General features: G+C 50.1%; 1 protein-coding gene across 1 annotated transcript in view; it reads right to left on the bottom strand.

Moving 5' to 3' along the window:
- ANGPT1 (angiopoietin 1) overlaps positions 1-26,604 on the bottom strand; it is a 468,377-nt gene that overhangs the window by 152,000 nt on the left and 289,773 nt on the right. Inside the window, exon 4 of the mRNA XM_089664458.1 lies at positions 6,931-7,163. Within this exon, the coding sequence (XP_089520584.1) occupies positions 6,931-7,163 (233 nt within the window). The remainder of the gene's footprint in view (positions 1-6,930; positions 7,164-26,604) is intronic.

Below are 26,604 nucleotides of genomic sequence, written 5' to 3'. Positions count from 1 at the left end.
GAAATTAGATTATTTGGGTACAAGGGAGAACAACAGGAGCTATATGGGGAAACCATTTTAGACTGGAAGTCTACCAATTTCACATCCCTCTAACTAGTCAGTTAGCCTAAGTATTTGCTGGCTAGGAAAAGCTTCTGTGTGTTCTTCAATTTTTTACAAATCTGTTTAAAGAGTTTAAAGGGAAACTCCACTTTTGTTGAAAAAAAACTAAAATAATAAAATAATAATAATAATAATATTATAACATATAAAATGGCAAAACAAGCCATATTGCAATTTAATTTTATTAAAAAATCACCTTCCTTTTTCAATCCGCAGCGTTGTATTCTGCAAAATTCAATGCAATGTGGAGGCCTGGAGGCGTTCTGTACACAGTTGGTGTACAGAGCTCCCCCAGAAACATCGTCTCCTGCTTGTGTGATTGTCTCACTGATTTTCTCAGAAGTCTGCATTAGGATACAAGTCAAATTTTAGGTGTCCCTTGCAATAGGAATTATATTTTTGGCATGAAAATTCCTAAGGGTTAATTACTTGTAAAGGGATGCAGACCCTCCAACCTTCCCCATTAAAACACTGCAAGTGCATCAGCTGATTAGATTGAACACAGACACTCCTATACAGGAATTCAACTTCTAAGGACATAGTAGAATATACAGCTTTTTCTTAAGAACAGAAACATGTAGGACTCTGCTACAAAGTTTTTTTTTAATTCCTTGCAATGTACATACATCTCAAGAAAAGTGGAGCTACTCATTAACAAAGTGAATCTAGGAGACATATATATATAAATGGTAAAAAAAATTAAAGAAAGACTTTGTAATCAGAGTCGGTTCTGGTCGGTTAAGTAGCAGAGGGGGTTGTTAATCAGTTTCAGCTGCTTTGGTGTTAATGAAATTAACAACAGGTGCACTAGATGGACAACAATGAGACAACCCCCAAAACAGGAATGGTTTTTCAGGTGGAGGCCACTGACATTTTTTTCCATACTCATTTTTTCTGACTGTTTTTCACTAGTTTTGCATTTGGCTAGGGTCAGTGTCACCACTGGTAGCATGAGGCAATACCTGGACCCTACAGAGGTTGCACTGGCAGTCCAACTCCTCCAGGATGGCACATCAATAGATGCCATTGGCAGAAGGTTTACTGTGTCTCCCAGCACAGTATTAAGAGCATGGAGGAGATTCCAGGAAACAGGCAGTTACTCTAGGAGAGCTGGATAGGGTGTAGAAGGTCCTTAAGCCATCAGCAGGACCGGTATCTGCTCCTTTGTGCAAGGAGAAACAGGATGAGCACTGCCAGAGTCCTACAAAATGACCTCCAGCAGACCACTGGTGTGAATGTCTCTGACAAAACAATCAGATACAGACTTCATGAGGGTGGCCTGAAAGCTCGACGTTCTCCGATGTGCTCACTGCCCGGCACCATAAAGCACGATTGGCATTTGTGATTGAACACCAGAATTGGCAGGTCCACCTCTGGTGCCCTGTGCTTTTCACAGATGAGAGCAGGTTCACCCTGAGCACATGTAACAGATGTGAAAGTGTCTGGAGAAACCGTGGAGAACGTTATGCTGCCTGTAACATCCTTCAGCATGACTGTTTTGGTGGTGGGTCAGTGATGGTCTGGGGAGACATATCCATTGAGGGACGCACTACAGGCTAGACAATGGCACCCTGATTGCCATTAGGTATCGGGATGAAATCCTTGGACCCATTGTCAGACCCTACTCTGGTGCAGTAGGTCCTGGGCAGGGGCGGACTGACCATTTGGAAACTCGGGCACTGCCCAAGGGCCCGGGGTCAGTAGGGGGCCCCATGAGATGCCCCTGGTACCTTTTTCATAGGCTTTTTTGAGTTTCGGAAAGGACACAGGGGCCCCATGATCCCCTATTGCCCCATGAGTTGTCAGTCCGCCCTTGGTCCTGGGTTCCTTCTGGTGCATGACAATGCCCAGCCTCATGTGGCAAGAGTATGCAGTTCCTGGAGGATGTTGGAAGTTATACCATTGAATAGCCCCCATGCTCGCCTGACCTAAATCAAATAGAACACCTCTGGGATATCATGTTTTGGTCCATCCAATGCCGCCAGGTTGCACCTCAGACTGTCCAGGTACTAGGTGATGCCCTGGTCCAGATCTGGGAGGAAATACCCCAGGACACCATCTTTCTTCTCATTAGGAGCATGCCCTGACGTTGTCAGGCATGCATACAAACACATGGGGGAATTACAAAATACTGAGTAACATTTTGAGTTGCTGCAATGAAATTTCAGCAAAATGGACTAGCCTACTGCATCATTTTTTCACTTTGGTTTTCAGGGTGTCTTTGAATGCAGTCCTCTGTAGGTTGATAATTTTAATTTCCATCAAACAATGGGGCATCCTTACGTTTCAAACATAGTACCCATTCCAAATCAGTATAGATATCCAGCATGATATTTTTTTCCAATTGAGATCTGATGTTTTCAAAATATTCCTTTAATTTTTCTGAGCTGTATATGTGTGTGTGTATATATATATATATATATATATATATATATATATAAAGAGAGAGAGAAAATTAAAAATATATATATATATATGTGTGTATATACTGTACACACAGTTCTCTCTCTTATATAAATAGAGAGTGTATACAAGAACACATTATACCTGTGTAGCATAGTTTGATATTTATGCAATATAATAAGCATTACATCTGCTGTTGGCCAGCTCTCCATGAACACACATATATTTACATAAAAACGGGAGGAACATATTTGATGGGTGACATCAGCTTTCAGTCTTTCTGCTTAGTAGGGTGGCTTATGATGTCTCTTTATACAAATTGTTCCCAAAGACAATTGCTTGCATTGTTACAGATCAGCAGCCTGTTACTGCCCCCCGTCATAATGCCCTGTATATGTTTGTGGGGTGTTCCATCTTGTTTGATTGAATGAATCTATTATAATGACAGTCTCAAACGAGCAATTAGCTTTTATCGGACGTAATGCAAAACACATGGTATTACTTTCCTAAGTGAGTTGGATGTGTTCCTGGAACATAAGATGCTAAAGAACGGGCTACTTACATTTGCTGAGTTATTGTTTTTGAGGTGGTGACCCAGAAATATTATTTTTACTGTTCTATAGAGTTTAGCTTATTTATAATTTCATATTTCAAAAGATAAGGGGGTATATGAATTTATGCAATTGACCCTAGGTTAATGAACATAAATTATGTAGCTCAGGCATAACATGAGCACAGCTTCTTCAAAAGGATAACTCATAGGGGGCATGTTAGAAATGACAAAATATGAAATTAATTTACCTGTGAATATGTGCAGATTGAATGGAAAAACAGCCGCCTATATACAGTTATGAAAATTGCTTGATATGTCTGTTTTCTTCCAGATAATCACAGATATTGCCATTGTGATTTTCGAAGGCTGAACTCAAGGCATAAAAATAAGACACGATAATTGAGCTCAATGTTCATTAATATGTAGCACCCTCTAGTGTGCTACTATAATAGTGTAGTGTGTAGTAGGTAAAATCATTGTGTATGACTCATGGTAATTGTGTGAGTCTGTGATTGAGGTTGGGTTATTTCAGGTCAGCTGGATGACGTAACAGGTTGTGGCTTTATCAGCTCCTCCTGACTTTGGAGGATCATATAACCTTCCAGAAGTCGGTAAGCAGGTGGAAAACTAATCTGTATGTTTATGGGAGTCCCAGTCTTTGGAGGCACCGCTGTTTAGGCCCTGGTAGAGTGGTGGACTGGCCCATAAATATGAGAGAGTCGGGCTGACAGAGAAGTCAAGTGGAAGATGGAGTGTTGAGTAGACTGTCGGTGCCTGGGAGGGTTCCCTAGGTCTGTGTTGTGGCGGTGTTTGCAGGCTGCAGAGGTGGGAGCAGCTCTACAGGGGGAGAGAAGATATCCCTACATGTAGTTACGAGAAGTTAGGCTGATTTTTTTCAGGGACTGCTAGTTCCTCGCCCATAAAGGGCTGTTGCTACTAATCCGCAATGGCTGACAGCTTTCAAGAGAAGAACAGTCCTGGATCTGCCTTTGTACATACGAATGAAGTGTCCCCCTTTCATTCATTCAAGCCAGATGGGCATCCCATAATCCCTATTTCTCTATCCAAGTTAATTTCCCCTAACAAAACAACAAAACCAAGCCCATGGACTGGTCACTGTCTCTGTGTGAGAAATATCTGTTGCTTGGCTGTGCAGAGAGAAGCTTAGGGGTACCCACAATACAGTGGCCCTCACAAGGGTAGCGCTACAAATACATCCTTAATTACAATCACTATACAGCAGAGCTCAGACTGGGGTCTAGAGAAGGAGCACAATGATTTGCAAGGAGCATGCTGATAGGATGAGAGAGCAGAGTGACAGAAAGTGTGCTGCTTCTCCTTTTAAAGGTTTTTAAACTTTAGCAGAAAACAAGAAGGTCTTTTAAAGAAGAACTTTATTTTGTTAAATACTATCCTCACAACTTTACAGTGCTTAAAAGGCTCTGGACTCTCTGACAAAGTGTTCCCATTGTTCTATAGCTCTTGTCTCTGGTTCAATTGCAAATCATCCTCTAAAAATGTTTTGGCCTACCGGTACATCTTCTGTATTCTGGTTTTCATTTATACCTTTTTTTTTACCTATCTGTCCTTTTGTAGTTTGTCTGTGTGTCTGTTAATCTTGCAAGGGTCAGTTCACAATGATACATGAGCTATTTTAGTTTCAGATAGAGTGGGGCAGAGTTATGATTTCTGTCAGATTGCCTTTTTTGTCTAGGGCCCCACTGGGGAGATTTTCCCTCACGTCCTGTCCTTGTGACATATGAAATCTTTTCTGCAAAGATATAATGTTTATATTTTCTTTTCAGAAGAAAGAGATATTGGTCTAATGACAGGATCCTTTAGTATGACAATGTGAATAGCAATGGCAAGAAACTTGCCACATAACTTTGACTCATTTTACTTAAAGTGGTTTTAAAGGCTCCATGTTTTTTACTTTCATGCATTCTATTCAGGAAGGTAAAAAACCTTCTGTGTGCAGCCACCCCAGCCGCCTGATACTTACCTGAGCCCCATCATGATCCAGTGATGTGCACAAGAGCCACAGTTCTCCGTGGACTCTCGCTCCTCTTTCGTCAGTGGTTTACACTGCTGCCAAGCACATCCAGTGAGAAAAATAGAGGGGGTGGGGCTGAGTCACAGCTCTGTGTGAGGACATACAGAGCAGCGGCTCAGGAGCGAGCCTGCCTGGGTGCCCCCATAGCAAGCTGCTTGCTTTCTTGGCATTTGGCAGGTAGGAGGGGTCATGAGTGAAGGAGCGGAGGACCCGAGAAGAGGAGGATTGGGGTTGCTCTGTTCAAAACCACTGCACAGAGCAGGTAAGTATGACATGTTTGTTTTTCTTTTTAAAAAATTGTCTTTAATATCACTTTAAAGGATAAGTTCATCCTTCTCAGCATGTCACACCCATATTTAGGTTGTAAAATGTTAAACATCCACCACCTCATCCCCTGATGTGCCGCCTCCTTGTGACAACAGGTAGGGATCCTCTCCCCGCACACGTTGTCACAATCTGAAAACAGCGTGGCTGTGAGGTGCTCCACTCATATGGCTGCATCGTCCATTCACAGAGTTCTGTGAATGAATGCCTACATGTACTATCAGCCATTGTGCCTGACGGCTTGTAGTTATGCGAGGGTACTGGTGAGCATTCTTGTGGTCCATTAAGTTCCCTAGACTTCAGTAGCTGCCTGCCTGTATGGGTGGTACGGGCAGACAGTGTAATGACAGTCTGCAAGAGTCTGCAATTTGAGCTGTAATCTGCTGAACACAGATGCAATGCTTTACAGGCTCTCAGGAGAAAAAACGTTTGTTTTTTTCATTTTTTTAAATATTTTTTAAGGTCATTTTATCCTTTAGGTGAATTGTGAGAATGAACAAGTCTTACATGTTTATATGGATTACTACACCTTGTGAACTGATAATTCCTTTACATTTCCTCATGCTACCTGTGATAAGATTACATTAGGTGCAGGTACTCCCCTCTTCCAAGTCACCACTTGTTTCTGCCTCCTACCAACCTCCTTTGGTTTCATCACCTACCCACCTCCTTGTACCACCATTTTTTAGAGAATACAGAACCAAGTATAGATAGATCCCAATAGATCCCCTGCAGCCAGCAACAATTGACCCCCCCCCCAACAAAAATAGACCCCGCACAACAAAATACTCTCCCCACTGTAGCAATAGATCCACAACAATAGACACTGCCAGCAATAATAGATCTCCCAGCAGCCAGCATCAATAGATCTTCCAGCAGCCAGCAACAATAGACCCTCCCTCATTAGTAGATCCCTCCCAGCAACATAAGATCCTCCACCAGTAACAACACACCTCCCCAGCAAAAACATACTGTACCTCCCTGCAACAACAGATACCCCCCAGTGACAATAGATCCCACAGCAACCAGCAACAATAGATCCCACACCTCCGAACACACCCTACCACCTGTTGCAGTTACATACATTCAGTGCTGGCAGTGCCAGAACTACATTCCCCCATAATTCCAGTTAAAAAAAGCCCTGCATTTAACTTTCGAGGTAATATTAGGTTGTTGAACATTTATACACATATTTTCAGTAAGGTGCTGAAGCTTCCCTAGAACCTTAAAGCCAAGAACACTAATGCAAATATAGACTTTTATCCTGAAGTCAGAACTAGATCCGCAACCGTTCCCAGCTTTAGTGTTTCACTACTGGTACATATCTAGGGTGGAAGGCCTCACTGAACCTCACTGGAGAAGAAATCCAGGTATAGGTACGAGGTAGACTATTTGGTGGTTTCAGCATCTCAAGTTGTATTACACTTTGTTGTTGCTAAATTATTTACATGTTGTTTTGGCACAAAGATAAACAATTTGTTTAAATATGAGTTACCTCCTTCCTTGGAGCAGAGTTTTACCAGGTTGTGAACAGTATCCATGAGCTCCAGTTGTTGTTTCTGTAAGATACTGTTATTATTTGTGGCCTTGGTCAGCTGCTTCTCTAGCTCTTGTATGATGTAGGTCTGACGGGAGACAAGGCCTTGTAACGTCTCCTTCTCTGTTTTCAATGTGTCCAGTTCCACTTTGTGTCTTCCTTCCATCTCTGTAATCTTACTTTCTAACAGACTGAAAGAATAAATGCAAAAGAACAAATATTACAGTCAAGACATAGATCTGATCGTTTGACCCTACTAGTAAAGAAAATACTTAGGATACTTAGGCTTCATTTACACTTGCTTTGCTGTCTGAAGAGCAATCTGGCTGCTGCCTTTTCAGGCATTTGATTGAGGTGCAGTAAAACCACGGCTCGACCGTGGGGTCTTACTGTCCTCCAATCACTAGTGTAAATGAGCCCTTATAGGTTTATGTATATGTATGTATGTTAGTGTGATTACCTTGTAGATAATTCTACCAAGAAGTATTGTTTATACACTCACTGGTTACTTAATTAGGTACACCTTGCTAGTGCCAAGAAAATACACCATTACAACACCACCATCACCAGCTTGAACTGCTGATACAAGGTAGGATCCATGCTTTCACGCTTTTTACGGCAAATTCTGACCCTACCATCGGAATGTCGCAGGAACCAGTGTGCCCATTCTCCTCTGACCTCTGACATCAACAAGGCATTCACACAACTGCAGCTCATTGGCTATTTTCTATTTTTTATTTTCTCTAAACCCTAGAGATGGTTGTGCGTGAAAATCCCAGTAGATCAGCAGTTTCTGGAATACTCAGACCAGTCCGTGTGGCATCAACAACCATGCCACATTCAAAGTCACTTAAATCCCCCTTCTTCCCCATTCTGATGCTCAGTTTGAACTTCAGCAAGTTGTCTTCACCATGTCTATATGCCTAAATACCTAAATACATTGAGTTGCTGCCATGTGATTGGCTGATTTGTGTTACCAACCAATTGAACATAAAGTGAGTTAAATATACTGTATATATGCTTGTTAAATAGGCATGATCTTTTTCCTGCTTAGGAGTACTGCTCAGTGACTGTAGATCACTCATCCTCAGCACAAGTCTGATTTGCTGAAAAAAAAACCCCAAAAAACCCCAACATATCTATAAGGCTAAATAGTAATAATGTTAATCACACCTGATATACTGATAACCATTAGATGGGTATTAACCAATTTGTATATTAAGAAATATTATCAAACAGGTCATAGTGAGGTGGGTCATAAGGAACGTAAGTCTTCCACACTCTCTGGCCACTTTATTAGGTACACCTTGCTAGTGCCAAGAAAATATCCTCCACACCATTACACCACCACCACCAGCTTAAACAGTTGATACAAGGCAGGATGGATCCATACTTTCATATTGTTTACACCAAATTCTGAATGTCGCAGCTGAAATCGAATGCCCATTCTCCTCTGACCTCTGACATCAACAAGGTATTTTCATCCACACAACTGCCACTCACTAGATATTTTCTCTTTTTTCAGATCATTCTCTGTAAACCCTAGAGATGGCTGTGCGTGGAAATCCAAGTAGATCAGCAGTTTTTGAAATATTCAGACAAACCCGTGTGGCGCCAACAACCATGCCATGTTAAAAGTCACTTAAATTCCCTTTCTTCCCCATTTTGATGCTCAATTTGAACTTCATCAAGTCATCTTCACATCTAGATGCTTAAATGCATTAAGTTGCTGCCATGGGATTGGCTGATTAGCAATTTGTGTTACCACGCAATTGAACACGTGTACCTAATAAAGTGGTCGGTAAGTGTATATTAAACCAGGGTGAAACACATTAGAACCAAAGAATAATCTCCTGTGCTTAGATGTGGTGCTTATGGATTTAAGGAACTCTCCACTTGACTGGCTTGTAGGTATAGTGCAAATTGTCTTGTTGCCCCCTCAGGACTGTGGATATCCTTTCATGTACTAGAGAACAACAACAAAGATAGGGCGCACTGACCTAACGCATTACCATAACAAAATTGTATTTAAAAATATTACAAGTAATTTACTCCAAATGCATGACATGTACTAGCATATCTGAAGTTGAACATGAGGCCACCGCCAGGTCCACAGTGTTCAAGTGATGTCATGGGAAGACCTCATAGCATTGAAATGACTTACTCGTTTCGAGAGTGAAGCCCTCTTTCCTCTTCATGGGCTTGACCCTTGTGAATGTCATGTGAGTGTGAGTAATTTACTTAATATAACGTAATATTTTTTAATAAAATTGTGTTATGGTAATGCACTAGGTCGGTCTCCTCTCTTTGTTGTTATTTTCTAAAAAACATTAAAGTTTTCTATAAACAAAAGGTATTTATGTCTCATTTCCTTCACAAATCTCCAAAACAAGGTGTTCACTCTTTTTTTTTTTTTGCAGAGCCATGCAAATCACTCCAATTTGTCCCTTGGCCAACGGTACACCCAGAACCAGTTTTTGTTGAAATAATAAACTTTATTTATAGATAAAATATATATAAAAAAATACTTTATTGGGGTGTATTCTCCCCTGTACAGTGACACAGCTCATAAATACACCACACAACAATACAGTCCAGTCACACAATGAATTCAGAACTAGAGATGAGCGAAGAAATGAAAAATTCGATTCGACTGATTCGGCGAATTCGTGGACAATATTCGATTCGAGTCGAATAAATTCGCTGTGAATTTAACTTAAAAAAGGGTGTTTCTAGGCTTCAGAGAGACTTAATATTAGTGCAGAACACTGTACCTTTAATTTAAATGCCCTTGGAGTCTGCTGGGGAAGAGAAATAATACTGTCTGTCAGTATGACATGCAGATGAGTGCCGTCGATCTTAGAATCACTGCACACTTCACTCCTTTGGCCAGTCACGGGGCCAAAACCAGTGTTTGGAGCCACAGTGTGGCGGTGGAGGCAGCAGCAATGGGAGGCCATACAGCAACCTATGACAAAATGGAAACCAGCAGGAGCGTGAGGAGACCTGAAAGTGGCACATGGCAGAGTGGGAGCAATGGGAGGCGGTACAGGGACCCAGGTCACACTGTGGGCCCAGCAGCAGCGTGACCAGGCGGTACGGGGGCCCATGGCCGATATGGGGCTTGGTGGCACCTATGGAAGGCCTGTAATCTGCCAGCAACCTATGACAAAATGGACAACCGCAGGAGTGTGAGGAGATTTCAAAGTGGCACATGGCAGAGTGGAAGCAATGGGAGGCCGTACAGGGACCCAGGTCACACTGTGGGACCAGCATCAGCGTGAACAGGCGGTACGGGGGCCCATGGCCGATTTGACCTCATTCATCCCATAGTCCTGCCGACTCACGAATAGCGTGGCCTCCTCAAAGGGCCTGAGCAAGCGCAGGTGTCACACATGAGCTGACAATGGCTGACATCTAAGTTACACAGGGAGTACCTTTATCCGCTTTTAACATCAGGAAATCTGTGATGGCCTTTAGCTGTTCGTAAAGGCGGTCTAACATATGTAGGGTTGAATTACACCTTGTTGCAACGTCACAGCATGAGGAGTCGGTACGGGGGCCCATGGCAGATTACATGTCTGGCAGCAGCAATGGGAGGCCCGTAATCTGCCAGCACCCTATGTCAAAAAATTTAACACACCAGCAGTGTGAAGAGACCTGAAAGTGGCACATGGCAGCAGAGTGTGGCGATGGAGACAGCAGCAATGGGAGGCCGTACAGGGACCCATGAGAGACTCTGGACTTGGCAGCAGCATGAGGAGGCGGTATATAGGGGCCCATGGCAGATTAGGGGCCTGGCAGCAGCTATGTGAGGCCCGTAATCTGCCTGCACCCTATGTCAAAAAATTAAACACACCAGCAGTGTGAAGAGACCTGAAAGTGGCACATGGCAGCAGAGTGTGGCGATGGAGACAGCAGCAATGGGAGGCCGTACAGGGACCCATGAGAGACTCTAGACTTGGCAGCAGCATGAGGAGGCGGTATATAGGGGCCCATGGCAGATTAGGGGCCTGGCAGCAGCTATGTGAGGCCCGTAATCTGCCTGCACCCTATGTCAAAAAATTTAACACACCAGCAGTGTGAAGAGACCTGAAAGTGGCACATGGCAGCAGAGTGTGGCGATGGAGACAGCAGCAATGGGAGGCCGTACAGGGACCCATGAGAGACTCTGGACTTGGCAGCAGCATGAGGAGGCGGTATATAGGGGCCCATGGCAGATTAGGGGCCTGGCAGCAGCTATGTGAGGCCCGTAATCTGCCTGCACCCTATGTCAAAAAATTAAACACACCAGCAGTGTGAAGAGACCTGAAAGTGGCACATGGCAGAGTGTGGCGATGGAGACAGCAGCAATGGGAGGCCGTACAGGGACCCATGACAGACTCTAGACTTGGCAGCAGCATGAGGAGGCGGTATATAGGGGCCCATGGCAGATTAGGGGCCTGGCAGCAGCTATGTGAGGCCCGTAATCTGCCTGCACCCTATGTCAAAAAATTAAACACACCAGCAGTGTGAAGAGACCTGAAAGTGGCACATGGCAGAGTGTGGCGATGGAGACAGCAGCAATGGGAGGCCGTACAGGGACCCATGAGAGACTCTAGACTTGGCAGCAGCATGAGGAGGCGGTATATAGGGGCCCATGGCAGATTAGGGGCCTGGCAGCAGCTATGTGAGGCCCGTAATCTGCCTGCACCCTATGTCAAAAAATTTAACACACCAGCAGTGTGAAGAGACCTGAAAGTGGCACATGGCAGCAGAGTGTGGCGATGGAGACAGCAGCAATGGGAGGCCGTACAGGGACCCATGACAGACTCTGGACTTGGCAGCAGCATGAGGAGGCGGTATATAGGGGCCCATGGCAGATTAGGGGCCTGGCAGCAGCTATGTGAGGCCCGTAATCTGCCTGCACCCTATGTCAAAAAATTTAACACACCAGCAGTGTGAAGAGACCTGAAAGTGGCACATGGCAGCAGAGTGTGGCGATGGAGACAGCAGCAATGGGAGGCCGTACAGGGACCCATGAGAGACTCTGGACTTGGCAGCAGCATGAGGAGGCGGTATATAGGGGCCCATGGCAGATTAGGGGCCTGGCAGCAGCTATGTGAGGCCCGTAATCTGCCTGCACCCTATGTCAAAAAATTAAACACACCAGCAGTGTGAAGAGACCTGAAAGTGGCACATGGCAGAGTGTGGCGATGGAGACAGCAGCAATGGGAGGCCGTACAGGGACCCATGAGAGACTCTAGACTTGGCAGCAGCATGAGGAGGCGGTATATAGGGGCCCATGGCAGATTAGGGGCCTGGCAGCAGCTATGTGAGGCCCGTAATCTGCCTGCACCCTATGTCAAAAAATTTAACACACCAGCAGTGTGAAGAGACCTGAAAGTGGCACATGGCAGCAGAGTGTGGCGATGGAGACAGCAGCAATGGGAGGCCGTACAGGGACCCATGAGAGACTCTGGACTTGGCAGCAGCATGAGGAGGCGGTATATAGGGGCCCATGGCAGATTAGGGGCCTGGCAGCAGCTATGTGAGGCCCGTAATCTGCCTGCACCCTATGTCAAAAAATTTAACACACCAGCAGTGTGAAGAGACCTGAAAGTGGCACATGGCAGCAGAGTGTGGCGATGGAGACAGCAGCAATGGGAGGCCGTACAGGGACCCATGACAGACTCTAGACTTGGCAGCAGCATGAGGAGGCGGTATATAGGGGCCCATGGCAGATTAGGGGCCTGGCAGCAGCTATGTGAGGCCCGTGATCTGCCTGCACCCTATGTCAAAAAATTAAACACACCAGCAGTGTGAAGAGACCTGAAAGTGGCACATGGCAGAGTGTGGCGATGGAGACAGCAGCAATGGGAGGCCGTACAGGGACCCATGACAGACTCTAGACTTGGCAGCAGCATGAGGAGGCGGTATATAGGGGCCCATGGCAGATTAGGGGCCTGGCAGCAGCTATGTGAGGCCCGTAATCTGCCTGCACCCTATGTCAAAAAATTTAACACACCAGCAGTGTGAAGAGACCTGAAAGTGGCACATGGCAGCAGAGTGTGGCGATGGAGACAGCAGCAATGGGAGGCCGTACAGGGACCCATGACAGACTCTAGACTTGGCAGCAGCATGAGGAGGCGGTATATAGGGGCCCATGGCAGATTAGGGGCCTGGCAGCAGCTATGTGAGGCCCGTAATCTGCCTGCACCCTATGTCAAAAAATTAAACACACCAGCAGTGTGAAGAGACCTGAAAGTGGCACATGGCAGAGTGTGGCGATGGAGACAGCAGCAATGGGAGGCCGTACAGGGACCCATGACAGACTCTAGACTTGGCAGCAGCATGAGGAGGCGGTATATAGGGGCCCATGGCAGATTAGGGGCCTGGCAGCAGCTATGTGAGGCCCGTAATCTGCCTGCACCCTATGTCAAAAAATTAAACACACCAGCAGTGTGAAGAGACCTGAAAGTGGCACATGGCAGCAGAGTGTGGCGATGGAGACAGCAGCAATGGGAGGCCGTACAGGGACCCATGAGAGACTCTAGACTTGGCAGCAGCATGAGGAGGCGGTATATAGGGGCCCATGGCAGATTAGGGGCCTGGCAGCAGCTATGTGAGGCCCGTAATCTGCCTGCACCCTATGTCAAAAAATTTAACACACCAGCAGTGTGAAGAGACCTGAAAGTGGCACATGGCAGCAGAGTGTGGCGATGGAGACAGCAGCAATGGGAGGCCGTACAGGGACCCATGAGAGACTCTGGACTTGGCAGCAGCATGAGGAGGCGGTATATAGGGGCCCATGGCAGATTAGGGGCCTGGCAGCAGCTATGTGAGGCCCGTAATCTGCCTGCACCCTATGTCAAAAAATTAAACACACCAGCAGTGTGAAGAGACCTGAAAGTGGCACATGGCAGAGTGTGGCGATGGAGACAGCAGCAATGGGAGGCCGTACAGGGACCCATGACAGACTCTAGACTTGGCAGCAGCATGAGGAGGCGGTATATAGGGGCCCATGGCAGATTAGGGGCCTGGCAGCAGCTATGTGAGGCCCGTAATCTGCCTGCACCCTATGTCAAAAAATTAAACACACCAGCAGTGTGAAGAGACCTGAAAGTGGCACATGGCAGAGTGTGGCGATGGAGACAGCAGCAATGGGAGGCCGTACAGGGACCCATGAGAGACTCTAGACTTGGCAGCAGCATGAGGAGGCGGTATATAGGGGCCCATGGCAGATTAGGGGCCTGGCAGCAGCTATGTGAGGCCCGTAATCTGCCTGCACCCTATGTCAAAAAATTTAACACACCAGCAGTGTGAAGAGACCTGAAAGTGGCACATGGCAGCAGAGTGTGGCGATGGAGACAGCAGCAATGGGAGGCCGTACAGGGACCCATGACAGACTCTGGACTTGGCAGCAGCATGAGGAGGCGGTATATAGGGGCCCATGGCAGATTAGGGGCCTGGCAGCAGCTATGTGAGGCCCGTAATCTGCCTGCACCCTATGTCAAAAAATTTAACACACCAGCAGTGTGAAGAGACCTGAAAGTGGCACATGGCAGCAGAGTGTGGCGATGGAGACAGCAGCAATGGGAGGCCGTACAGGGACCCATGAGAGACTCTGGACTTGGCAGCAGCATGAGGAGGCGGTATATAGGGGCCCATGGCAGATTAGGGGCCTGGCAGCAGCTATGTGAGGCCCGTAATCTGCCTGCACCCTATGTCAAAAAATTAAACACACCAGCAGTGTGAAGAGACCTGAAAGTGGCACATGGCAGAGTGTGGCGATGGAGACAGCAGCAATGGGAGGCCGTACAGGGACCCATGAGAGACTCTAGACTTGGCAGCAGCATGAGGAGGCGGTATATAGGGGCCCATGGCAGATTAGGGGCCTGGCAGCAGCTATGTGAGGCCCGTAATCTGCCTGCACCCTATGTCAAAAAATTTAACACACCAGCAGTGTGAAGAGACCTGAAAGTGGCACATGGCAGCAGAGTGTGGCGATGGAGACAGCAGCAATGGGAGGCCGTACAGGGACCCATGAGAGACTCTGGACTTGGCAGCAGCATGAGGAGGCGGTATATAGGGGCCCATGGCAGATTAGGGGCCTGGCAGCAGCTATGTGAGGCCCGTAATCTGCCTGCACCCTATGTCAAAAAATTTAACACACCAGCAGTGTGAAGAGACCTGAAAGTGGCACATGGCAGCAGAGTGTGGCGATGGAGACAGCAGCAATGGGAGGCCGTACAGGGACCCATGACAGACTCTAGACTTGGCAGCAGCATGAGGAGGCGGTATATAGGGGCCCATGGCAGATTAGGGGCCTGGCAGCAGCTATGTGAGGCCCGTGATCTGCCTGCACCCTATGTCAAAAAATTAAACACACCAGCAGTGTGAAGAGACCTGAAAGTGGCACATGGCAGAGTGTGGCGATGGAGACAGCAGCAATGGGAGGCCGTACAGGGACCCATGACAGACTCTAGACTTGGCAGCAGCATGAGGAGGCGGTATATAGGGGCCCATGGCAGATTAGGGGCCTGGCAGCAGCTATGTGAGGCCCGTAATCTGCCTGCACCCTATGTCAAAAAATTTAACACACCAGCAGTGTGAAGAGACCTGAAAGTGGCACATGGCAGCAGAGTGTGGCGATGGAGACAGCAGCAATGGGAGGCCGTACAGGGACCCATGACAGACTCTAGACTTGGCAGCAGCATGAGGAGGCGGTATATAGGGGCCCATGGCAGATTAGGGGCCTGGCAGCAGCTATGTGAGGCCCGTAATCTGCCTGCACCCTATGTCAAAAAATTAAACACACCAGCAGTGTGAAGAGACCTGAAAGTGGCACATGGCAGAGTGTGGCGATGGAGACAGCAGCAATGGGAGGCCGTACAGGGACCCATGACAGACTCTAGACTTGGCAGCAGCATGAGGAGGCGGTATATAGGGGCCCATGGCAGATTAGGGGCCTGGCAGCAGCTATGTGAGGCCCGTAATCTGCCTGCACCCTATGTCAAAAAATTAAACACACCAGCAGTGTGAAGAGACCTGAAAGTGGCACATGGCAGCAGAGTGTGGCGATGGAGACAGCAGCAATGGGAGGCCGTACAGGGACCCATGAGAGACTCTAGACTTGGCAGCAGCATGAGGAGGCGGTATATAGGGGCCCATGGCAGATTAGGGGCCTGGCAGCAGCTATGTGAGGCCCGTAATCTGCCTGCACCCTATGTCAAAAAATTTAACACACCAGCAGTGTGAAGAGACCTGAAAGTGGCACATGGCAGCAGAGTGTGGCGATGGAGACAGCAGCAATGGGAGGCCGTACAGGGACCCATGAGAGACTCTGGACTTGGCAGCAGCATGAGGAGGCGGTATATAGGGGCCCATGGCAGATTAGGGGCCTGGCAGCAGCTATGTGAGGCCCGTAATCTGCCTGCACCCTATGTCAAAAAATTAAACACACCAGCAGTGTGAAGAGACCTGAAAGTGGCACATGGCAGAGTGTGGCGATGGAGACAGCAGCAATGGGAGGCCGTACAGGGACCCATGACAGACTCTAGACTTGGCAGCAGCATGAGGAGGCGGTATATAGGGGCCCATGGCAGATTAGGGGCCTGGCAGCAGCTATGTGAGGCCCGTAATCTGCCTGCACCCTATGTCAAAAAATTAAACACACCAGCAGTGTGAAGAGACCTGAAAGTGGCACATGGCAGAGTGTGGCGATGGAGACAGCAGCAATGGGAGGCCGTACAGGGACCCATGAGAGACTCTAGACTTGGCAGCAGCATGAGGAGGCGGTATATAGGGGCCCATGGCAGATTAGGGGCCTGGCAGCAGCTATGTGAGGCCCGTAATCTGCCTGCACCCTATGTCAAAAAATTTAACACACCAGCAGTGTGAAGAGACCTGAAAGTGGCACATGGCAGCAGAGTGTGGCGATGGAGACAGCAGCAATGGGAGGCCGTACAGGGACCCATGACAGACTCTGGACTTGGCAGCAGCATGAGGAGGCGGTATATAGGGGCCCATGGCAGATTAGGGGCCTGGCAGCAGCTATGTGAGGCCCGTAATCTGCCTGCACCCTATGTCAAAAAATTTAACACACCAGCAGTGTGAAGAGACCTGAAAGTGGCACATGGCAGCAGAGTGTGGCGATGGAGACAGCAGCAATGGGAGGCCGTACAGGGACCCATGAGAGACTCTGGACTTGGCAGCAGCATGAGGAGGCGGTATATAGGGGCCCATGGCAGATTAGGGGCCTGGCAGCAGCTATGTGAGGCCCGTAATCTGCCTGCACCCTATGTCAAAAAATTAAACACACCAGCAGTGTGAAGAGACCTGAAAGTGGCACATGGCAGAGTGTGGCGATGGAGACAGCAGCAATGGGAGGCCGTACAGGGACCCATGAGAGACTCTAGACTTGGCAGCAGCATGAGGAGGCGGTATATAGGGGCCCATGGCAGATTAGGGGCCTGGCAGCAGCTATGTGAGGCCCGTAATCTGCCTGCACCCTATGTCAAAAAATTTAACACACCAGCAGTGTGAAGAGACCTGAAAGTGGCACATGGCAGCAGAGTGTGGCGATGGAGACAGCAGCAATGGGAGGCCGTACAGGGACCCATGAGAGACTCTGGACTTGGCAGCAGCATGAGGAGGCGGTATATAGGGGCCCATGGCAGATTAGGGGCCTGGCAGCAGCTATGTGAGGCCCGTAATCTGCCTGCACCCTATGTCAAAAAATTTAACACACCAGCAGTGTGAAGAGACCTGAAAGTGGCACATGGCAGCAGAGTGTGGCGATGGAGACAGCAGCAATGGGAGGCCGTACAGGGACCCATGACAGACTCTAGACTTGGCAGCAGCATGAGGAGGCGGTATATAGGGGCCCATGGCAGATTAGGGGCCTGGCAGCAGCTATGTGAGGCCCGTGATCTGCCTGCACCCTATGTCAAAAAATTAAACACACCAGCAGTGTGAAGAGACCTGAAAGTGGCACATGGCAGAGTGTGGCGATGGAGACAGCAGCAATGGGAGGCCGTACAGGGACCCATGACAGACTCTAGACTTGGCAGCAGCATGAGGAGGCGGTATATAGGGGCCCATGGCAGATTAGGGGCCTGGCAGCAGCTATGTGAGGCCCGTAATCTGCCTGCACCCTATGTCAAAAAATTTAACACACCAGCAGTGTGAAGAGACCTGAAAGTGGCACATGGCAGCAGAGTGTGGCGATGGAGACAGCAGCAATGGGAGGCCGTACAGGGACCCATGACAGACTCTGGACTTGGCAGCAGCATGAGGAGGCGGTATATAGGGGCCCATGGCAGATTAGGGGCCTGGCAGCAGCTATGTGAGGCCCGTAATCTGCCTGCACCCTATGTCAAAAAATTTAACACACCAGCAGTGTGAAGAGACCTGAAAGTGGCACATGGCAGCAGAGTGTGGCGATGGAGACAGCAGCAATGGGAGGCCGTACAGGGACCCATGAGAGACTCTGGACTTGGCAGCAGCATGAGGAGGCGGTATATAGGGGCCCATGGCAGATTAGGGGCCTGGCAGCAGCTATGTGAGGCCCGTAATCTGCCTGCACCCTATGTCAAAAAATTAAACACACCAGCAGTGTGAAGAGACCTGAAAGTGGCACATGGCAGAGTGTGGCGATGGAGACAGCAGCAATGGGAGGCCGTACAGGGACCCATGAGAGACTCTAGACTTGGCAGCAGCATGAGGAGGCGGTATATAGGGGCCCATGGCAGATTAGGGGCCTGGCAGCAGCTATGTGAGGCCCGTAATCTGCCTGCACCCTATGTCAAAAAATTTAACACACCAGCAGTGTGAAGAGACCTGAAAGTGGCACATGGCAGCAGAGTGTGGCGATGGAGACAGCAGCAATGGGAGGCCGTACAGGGACCCATGAGAGACTCTGGACTTGGCAGCAGCATGAGGAGGCGGTATATAGGGGCCCATGGCAGATTAGGGGCCTGGCAGCAGCTATGTGAGGCCCGTAATCTGCCTGCACCCTATGTCAAAAAATTTAACACACCAGCAGTGTGAAGAGACCTGAAAGTGGCACATGGCAGCAGAGTGTGGCGATGGAGACAGCAGCAATGGGAGGCCGTACAGGGACCCATGACAGACTCTAGACTTGGCAGCAGCATGAGGAGGCGGTATATAGGGGCCCATGGCAGATTAGGGGCCTGGCAGCAGCTATGTGAGGCCCGTGATCTGCCTGCACCCTATGTCAAAAAATTAAACACACCAGCAGTGTGAAGAGACCTGAAAGTGGCACATGGCAGAGTGTGGCGATGGAGACAGCAGCAATGGGAGGCCGTACAGGGACCCATGACAGACTCTAGACTTGGCAGCAGCATGAGGAGGCGGTATATAGGGGCCCATGGCAGATTAGGGGCCTGGCAGCAGCTATGTGAGGCCCGTAATCTGCCTGCACCCTATGTCAAAAAATTTAACACACCAGCAGTGTGAAGAGACCTGAAAGTGGCACATGGCAGCAGAGTGTGGCGATGGAGACAGCAGCAATGGGAGGCCGTACAGGGACCCATGACAGACTCTAGACTTGGCAGCAGCATGAGGAGGCGGTATATAGGGGCCCATGGCAGATTAGGGGCCTGGCAGCAGCTATGTGAGGCCCGTAATCTGCCTGCACCCTATGTCAAAAAATTAAACACACCAGCAGTGTGAAGAGACCTGAAAGTGGCACATGGCAGAGTGTGGCGATGGAGACAGCAGCAATGGGAGGCCGTACAGGGACCCATGACAGACTCTAGACTTGGCAGCAGCATGAGGAGGCGGTATATAGGGGCCCATGGCAGATTAGGGGCCTGGCAGCAGCTATGTGAGGCCCGTAATCTGCCTGCACCCTATGTCAAAAAATTAAACACACCAGCAGTGTGAAGAGACCTGAAAGTGGCACATGGCAGCAGAGTGTGGCGATGGAGACAGCAGCAATGGGAGGCCGTACAGGGACCCATGAGAGACTCTAGACTTGGCAGCAGCATGAGGAGGCGGTATATAGGGGCCCATGGCAGATTAGGGGCCTGGCAGCAGCTATGTGAGGCCCGTAATCTGCCTGCACCCTATGTCAAAAAATTTAACACACCAGCAGTGTGAAGAGACCTGAAAGTGGCACATGGCAGCAGAGTGTGGCGATGGAGACAGCAGCAATGGGAGGCCGTACAGGGACCCATGAGAGACTCTGAACTTGGCAGCAGCATGAGGAGGCGGTATATAGGGGCCCATGGCAGATTAGGGGCCTGGCAGCAGCTATGTGAGGCCCGTAATCTGCCTGCACCCTATGTCAAAAAATTAAACACACCAGCAGTGTGAAGAGACCTGAAAGTGGCACATGGCAGAGTGTGGCGATGGAGACAGCAGCAATGGGAGGCCGTACAGGGACCCATGACAGACTCTAGACTTGGCAGCAGCATGAGGAGGCGGTATATAGGGGCCCATGGCAGATTAGGGGCCTGGCAGCAGCTATGTGAGGCCCGTAATCTGCCTGCACCCTATGTCAAAAAATTAAACACACCAGCAGTGTGAAGAGACCTGAAAGTGGCACATGGCAGAGTGTGGCGATGGAGACAGCAGCAATGGGAGGCCGTACAGGGACCCATGAGAGACTCTAGACTTGGCAGCAGCATGAGGAGGCGGTATATAGGGGCCCATGGCAGATTAGGGGCCTGGCAGCAGCTATGTGAGGCCCGTAATCTGCCTGCACCCTATGTCAAAAAATTTAACACACCAGCAGTGTGAAGAGACCTGAAAGTGGCACATGGCAGCAGAGTGTGGCGATGGAGACAGCAGCAATGGGAGGCCGTACAGGGACCCATGACAGACTCTGGACTTGGCAGCAGCATGAGGAGGCGGTATATAGGGGCCCATGGCAGATTAGGGGCCTGGCAGCAGCTATGTGAGGCCCGTAATCTGCCTGCACCCTATGTCAAAAAATTTAACACACCAGCAGTGTGAAGAGACCTGAAAGTGGCACATGGCAGCAGAGTGTGGCGATGGAGACAGCAGCAATGGGAGGCCGTACAGGGACCCATGAGAGACTCTGGACTTGGCAGCAGCATGAGGAGGCGGTATATAGGGGCCCATGGCAGATTAGGGGCCTGGCAGCAGCTATGTGAGGCCCGTAATCTGCCTGCACCCTATGTCAAAAAATTAAACACACCAGCAGTGTGAAGAGACCTGAAAGTGGCACATGGCAGAGTGTGGCGATGGAGACAGCAGCAATGGGAGGCCGTACAGGGACCCATGAGAGACTCTAGACTTGGCAGCAGCATGAGGAGGCGGTATATAGGGGCCCATGGCAGATTAGGGGCCTGGCAGCAGCTATGTGAGGCCCGTAATCTGCCTGCACCCTATGTCAAAAAATTTAACACACCAGCAGTGTGAAGAGACCTGAAAGTGGCACATGGCAGCAGAGTGTGGCGATGGAGACAGCAGCAATGGGAGGCCGTACAGGGACCCATGAGAGACTCTGGACTTGGCAGCAGCATGAGGAGGCGGTATATAGGGGCCCATGGCAGATTAGGGGCCTGGCAGCAGCTATGTGAGGCCCGTAATCTGCCTGCACCCTATGTCAAAAAATTAAACACACCAGCAGTGTGAAGAGACCTGAAAGTGGCACATGGCAGAGTGTGGCGATGGAGACAGCAGCAATGGGAGGCCGTACAGGGACCCATGACAGACTCTAGACTTGGCAGCAGCATGAGGAGGCGGTATATAGGGGCCCATGGCAGATTAGGGGCCTGGCAGCAGCTATGTGAGGCCCGTAATCTGCCTGCACCCTATGTCAAAAAATTAAACACACCAGCAGTGTGAAGAGACCTGAAAGTGGCACATGGCAGAGTGTGGCGATGGAGACAGCAGCAATGGGAGGCCGTACAGGGACCCATGAGAGACTCTAGACTTGGCAGCAGCATGAGGAGGCGGTATATAGGGGCCCATGGCAGATTAGGGGCCTGGCAGCAGCTATGTGAGGCCCGTAATCTGCCTGCACCCTATGTCAAAAAATTTAACACACCAGCAGTGTGAAGAGACCTGAAAGTGGCACATGGCAGCAGAGTGTGGCGATGGAGACAGCAGCAATGGGAGGCCGTACAGGGACCCATGACAGACTCTGGACTTGGCAGCAGCATGAGGAGGCGGTATATAGGGGCCCATGGCAGATTAGGGGCCTGGCAGCAGCTATGTGAGGCCCGTAATCTGCCTGCACCCTATGTCAAAAAATTTAACACACCAGCAGTGTGAAGAGACCTGAAAGTGGCACATGGCAGCAGAGTGTGGCGATGGAGACAGCAGCAATGGGAGGCCGTACAGGGACCCATGAGAGACTCTGGACTTGGCAGCAGCATGAGGAGGCGGTATATAGGGGCCCATGGCAGATTAGGGGCCTGGCAGCAGCTATGTGAGGCCCGTAATCTGCCTGCACCCTATGTCAAAAAATTAAACACACCAGCAGTGTGAAGAGACCTGAAAGTGGCACATGGCAGAGTGTGGCGATGGAGACAGCAGCAATGGGAGGCCGTACAGGGACCCATGAGAGACTCTAGACTTGGCAGCAGCATGAGGAGGCGGTATATAGGGGCCCATGGCAGATTAGGGGCCTGGCAGCAGCTATGTGAGGCCCGTAATCTGCCTGCACCCTATGTCAAAAAATTTAACACACCAGCAGTGTGAAGAGACCTGAAAGTGGCACATGGCAGCAGAGTGTGGCGATGGAGACAGCAGCAATGGGAGGCCGTACAGGGACCCATGAGAGACTCTGGACTTGGCAGCAGCATGAGGAGGCGGTATATAGGGGCCCATGGCAGATTAGGGGCCTGGCAGCAGCTATGTGAGGCCCGTAATCTGCCTGCACCCTATGTCAAAAAATTTAACACACCAGCAGTGTGAAGAGACCTGAAAGTGGCACATGGCAGCAGAGTGTGGCGATGGAGACAGCAGCAATGGGAGGCCGTACAGGGACCCATGAGAGACTCTGGACCTAGCAGCAGCATGAGGAGGCGGTATATAGGGGCCTATGGCAGATTAGGGGCCTGGCAGCAGCTATAGGAGGCCCGTAATCTGCCAGCACCCTATGTCAAAAAATTAAACACACCAGCAGTGTGAGGAGACCTGAAAGTGGCACATGTTTGAGGCATGATTCATGGCGGATTTAGTCAGTTGTGTCAGGAACTGGTGGTTTGAAATCCAGACTAATCCACGCCTGATTCATTTTCACAAACGTGAGTCTCTCCACACTTTGGGTGGACAGTCGTGTCCTCCGCGGAGTTACAATACCTCCTGCCGCACTAAACACGCGCTCCGATGCCACGCTACTGGCCGGGCATGACAGCCTTTCAAGGGCAAATTCAGCTAGTTGGGGCCAAAGGTCAAGTTTCGTTGCCCAGTAGTCAAGGGGATTGTCTACCTCGGTTGGCAGGGTGCTGTCCAAGTAGGCCCAAGCCTGTTGTTTGAGCTCCTGCTCCAGGTCCACCTGATGCTGCTGCTGCTGCTGCGGCTGGTTAGTAGTTTCCTCACTGCGCTGGTGAAGAAAGCTACTCATCATCGACTGCAGACTGAGGCAGCCACTGCTGGTGGAGCTGCCACTGCTCCTACCACCCCACCCCTCCCCTGCTGCCATGCCAGCGGAACGCGAGCGCACAGGGCCCACAGTGTCTGAGGATGGACGTTGGCGCACAAAGGCAGAGACCAACTGACTACATAGGTGGTTTTTATAGTACGTAATTTTGGCCTCCCTCTCAGCAGGTGTGAAAAAGGCCACCATTTTGGACCGGTAGCGAGGGTCCAACAAGGTGGACAGCCAAAAGTCATCCCTCTGTCTGATGGTTATTATTCGGCTGTCGCTACGCAAGCAACCGAGCATGCTATGGGCCATTTGTGCCAAGGAATGCGAGGGACTCCCTGCCTCCATCTCCACAGCATACTGCCACGGTGCGTCTGGGTCCTCTGTCTCCTCCTCCTCCTCCTCTACCAGATGCTCCTGCTCCTCCACTCCTGTCCGCTGAGTGGAAAAACCACCCATTTCACTCAATAATTCCTGAGCACAAATGTCCTCCTCTACCTCCTCCTCTTCTTCCTGTCCTGCCCCCACAGGGGTCATGTGGCGTTGAGATCTGTGCGCCACGTCTACCGCACCCTGACCAGCCATTGTTAACAGCATTTGTTCCAGGACGTGCAACAGAGGAATGACGTCGTTCATCCCATAGTCCTGCCGACTCACGAATAGCGTGGCCTCCTCAAAGGGCCTGAGCAAGCGGCAGGTGTCACGCATGAGCTGCCAATGGCTGACATCTAAGTTACACAGGGGAGTACCTTTATCCGCTTGTAACATCAGGAAATCGGTGATGGCCTTTCGCTGCTCGTAAAGGCGGTCTAACATGTGTAGGGTTGAATTCCACCTTGTTGCAACGTCGCAGATCAGGCGATGCTGTGGAATTCCGTTCTGCCGCTGCAGCTCAATGAGGGTGTTCTTTGCGGTGTAGGAATGGCTGAAATGCATGCACAGTTTACGTGACATTTTAAGGATGTCTTGCAGTGGGATGGTGGATTTTAGGAACCGCTTGACAACCAGATTGAACACGTGAGCCATGCATGGCGCATGGCACAACCTTCCTTGACGCAGAGCAGACACCATGTTCTTTCCGTTGTCAGTCAACATGGTTCCGATTTTTAGTTTGCGCGGAGACAGCCATCTGTCGATTTCTCTGTTCATTACACTCAGCAGTTCCTCCCCTGTGTGACTACGTTCGCCAAGGCATACCAGGTGCAGCACAGCGTGACACCGTTGCGCCCTGCACATGTGATATGCCGGTCGGGTAATGGGACTTGGCACGGGGGTGGCGGCTGAGGACACGGCGGAAAAAGAGGTGGTAGAGGCGGACATGCTTGCTGGACCAAGGACGTGCAAACGTGGAGGCAAAAGCGTCGTGACCTGTCCAAGTTGCTGGTGCGGCTGTGCCGGCACCACGTTCACCCAGTGGGCCGTAAATGACATGTACTGTCCCTGACCGTAGTTACAGCTCCACACGTCGGCGCTGCCGTGCACTTTGGCAGAGACCGACATGCTCAAAGACTGGCCCACCATCTCTTCTACATGTGAATGCAGGGCTGGCACTGCCTTTTGGGCAAAGAAATGACGGCTTGGCACTCTCCACCGCGGCGCGGCACAAGCCATCATTTCTCGGAAAGGTGCTGAGTCCACCAGTTGGAAAGGGAGGGACTGCAGCACCAGCAACTTGGACAGGAGGACGTTCAGCTTTTGCACCGTCGGGTGCGTGCTCGCAAACTGTTGTCTCTTGGATACGGATTCCAAGAAAGACTGTTGACGGAATCCGAGAAGAGGAGTAGCAGGAGAAGGAGCATCTGAACGAGCGGAAGATGCCAATGAGCGACAACTCCCCTCAGCAGAGGTGTTGGAGCCTTGACTGGCTGATAGAGGGCGATTGACGACGTCGGGTGACGGAGCAAGTAACGGAGCGGGTGATGGAGCGGGGGCTGGGGCAGGCAGAACCGCCGTATGTTTATCACGGTTTTCCCAGGCCACCGAATGGTGACGCTGCATATGCTGACGCAACGCTGTAGTCCCAACATGGGCCCCCTGGCCACGCTTGCATTTCTGGCCACATAGTCGACATACGGCTACGTTTACTTCCTCGGGCGGCTTGAGGAAAAATTGCCACACCACCGAGTAGGAAACTTTGCCCCCGCTACTCTTCACTGGCTGACTGCTACTTCCTCCGTGCGCACCGGCACCACTACTGGCCGTGGTGGTAGGCTGCAGTGGAGCTGGTGCTCTACTCCGTGGACGTTTGGCTCCACTGACACTGATGCGACCCTGCTGCTGTCTCCTGGGCAACCCACCGACTGTTTTGCTCGCTGCCAAGCTGCCACCCTCTTCTCCTGATGATGCGGAAGAAATTGCCTGATGACGACGAGGCTGCCAAGTGCGATCAACCTCCTCATCATCAAGTAGGGTCTCCGCCTCACTACTAGCCCCCTCGGCTGCGTCTGGGTCAGGAGACAGACCTGTCTCTAGACCGGCTACCGAGCCACTCTCCTCGCCAGTACTTGTTCGCTTGGCTGCTGAAAAGGCCGATGTCTCCCCCCGTTCCTGACCGCCCTCTGTTAGCTCTTCCTCACTGTACAGTGGGGCTGAGCCCACAGCATGCGATACTTCGCTTGGTGAGGGAACAGCAAAGGACAGGGGCAGGTAGAGGACACGTGATTTCAGTGGGCTTGGTCCCGGGCCATGCCAACTAACGGTTGTGTCTGACGTACCCACCGACCGTTGGCTGTAGGTGTCAGAGGTGACCTGGGAAGAGGAAGACGACCGAGCCAACCAATCAATGACGGCAGGGTTGTCGGTGGAGACACGACCGCTGGATGACACCGGGAGCACTGGCCTCTGGCTGCGAATACTGCTGCCTCGACCCCTTCCTCTGCTGCCACGTCTGCTCGCTCCTAAAACATTGCCTCCTCTGCCACTCCTCTGCATGTTGTCTGACATACTATTTAATTCAACGATTAGGTGTCCCTGAGTAACAATTCTCTGGCACTCAGTAACAATTCTGTCTGTCCCTGAGTATGAATTCTGTGGCCCTGAGTAACAATTCTGTGTCTGTGCGA

This window comes from Staurois parvus, unplaced genomic scaffold, assembly GCF_062004578.1.
Source record: "Staurois parvus isolate SC_StPar_1 unplaced genomic scaffold, SC_StPar_1.0 ptg000047l, whole genome shotgun sequence".
NCBI lineage: Eukaryota > Metazoa > Chordata > Amphibia > Anura > Ranidae > Staurois > Staurois parvus.
This window is presented reverse-complemented; position numbering and strand designations above follow the sequence as displayed.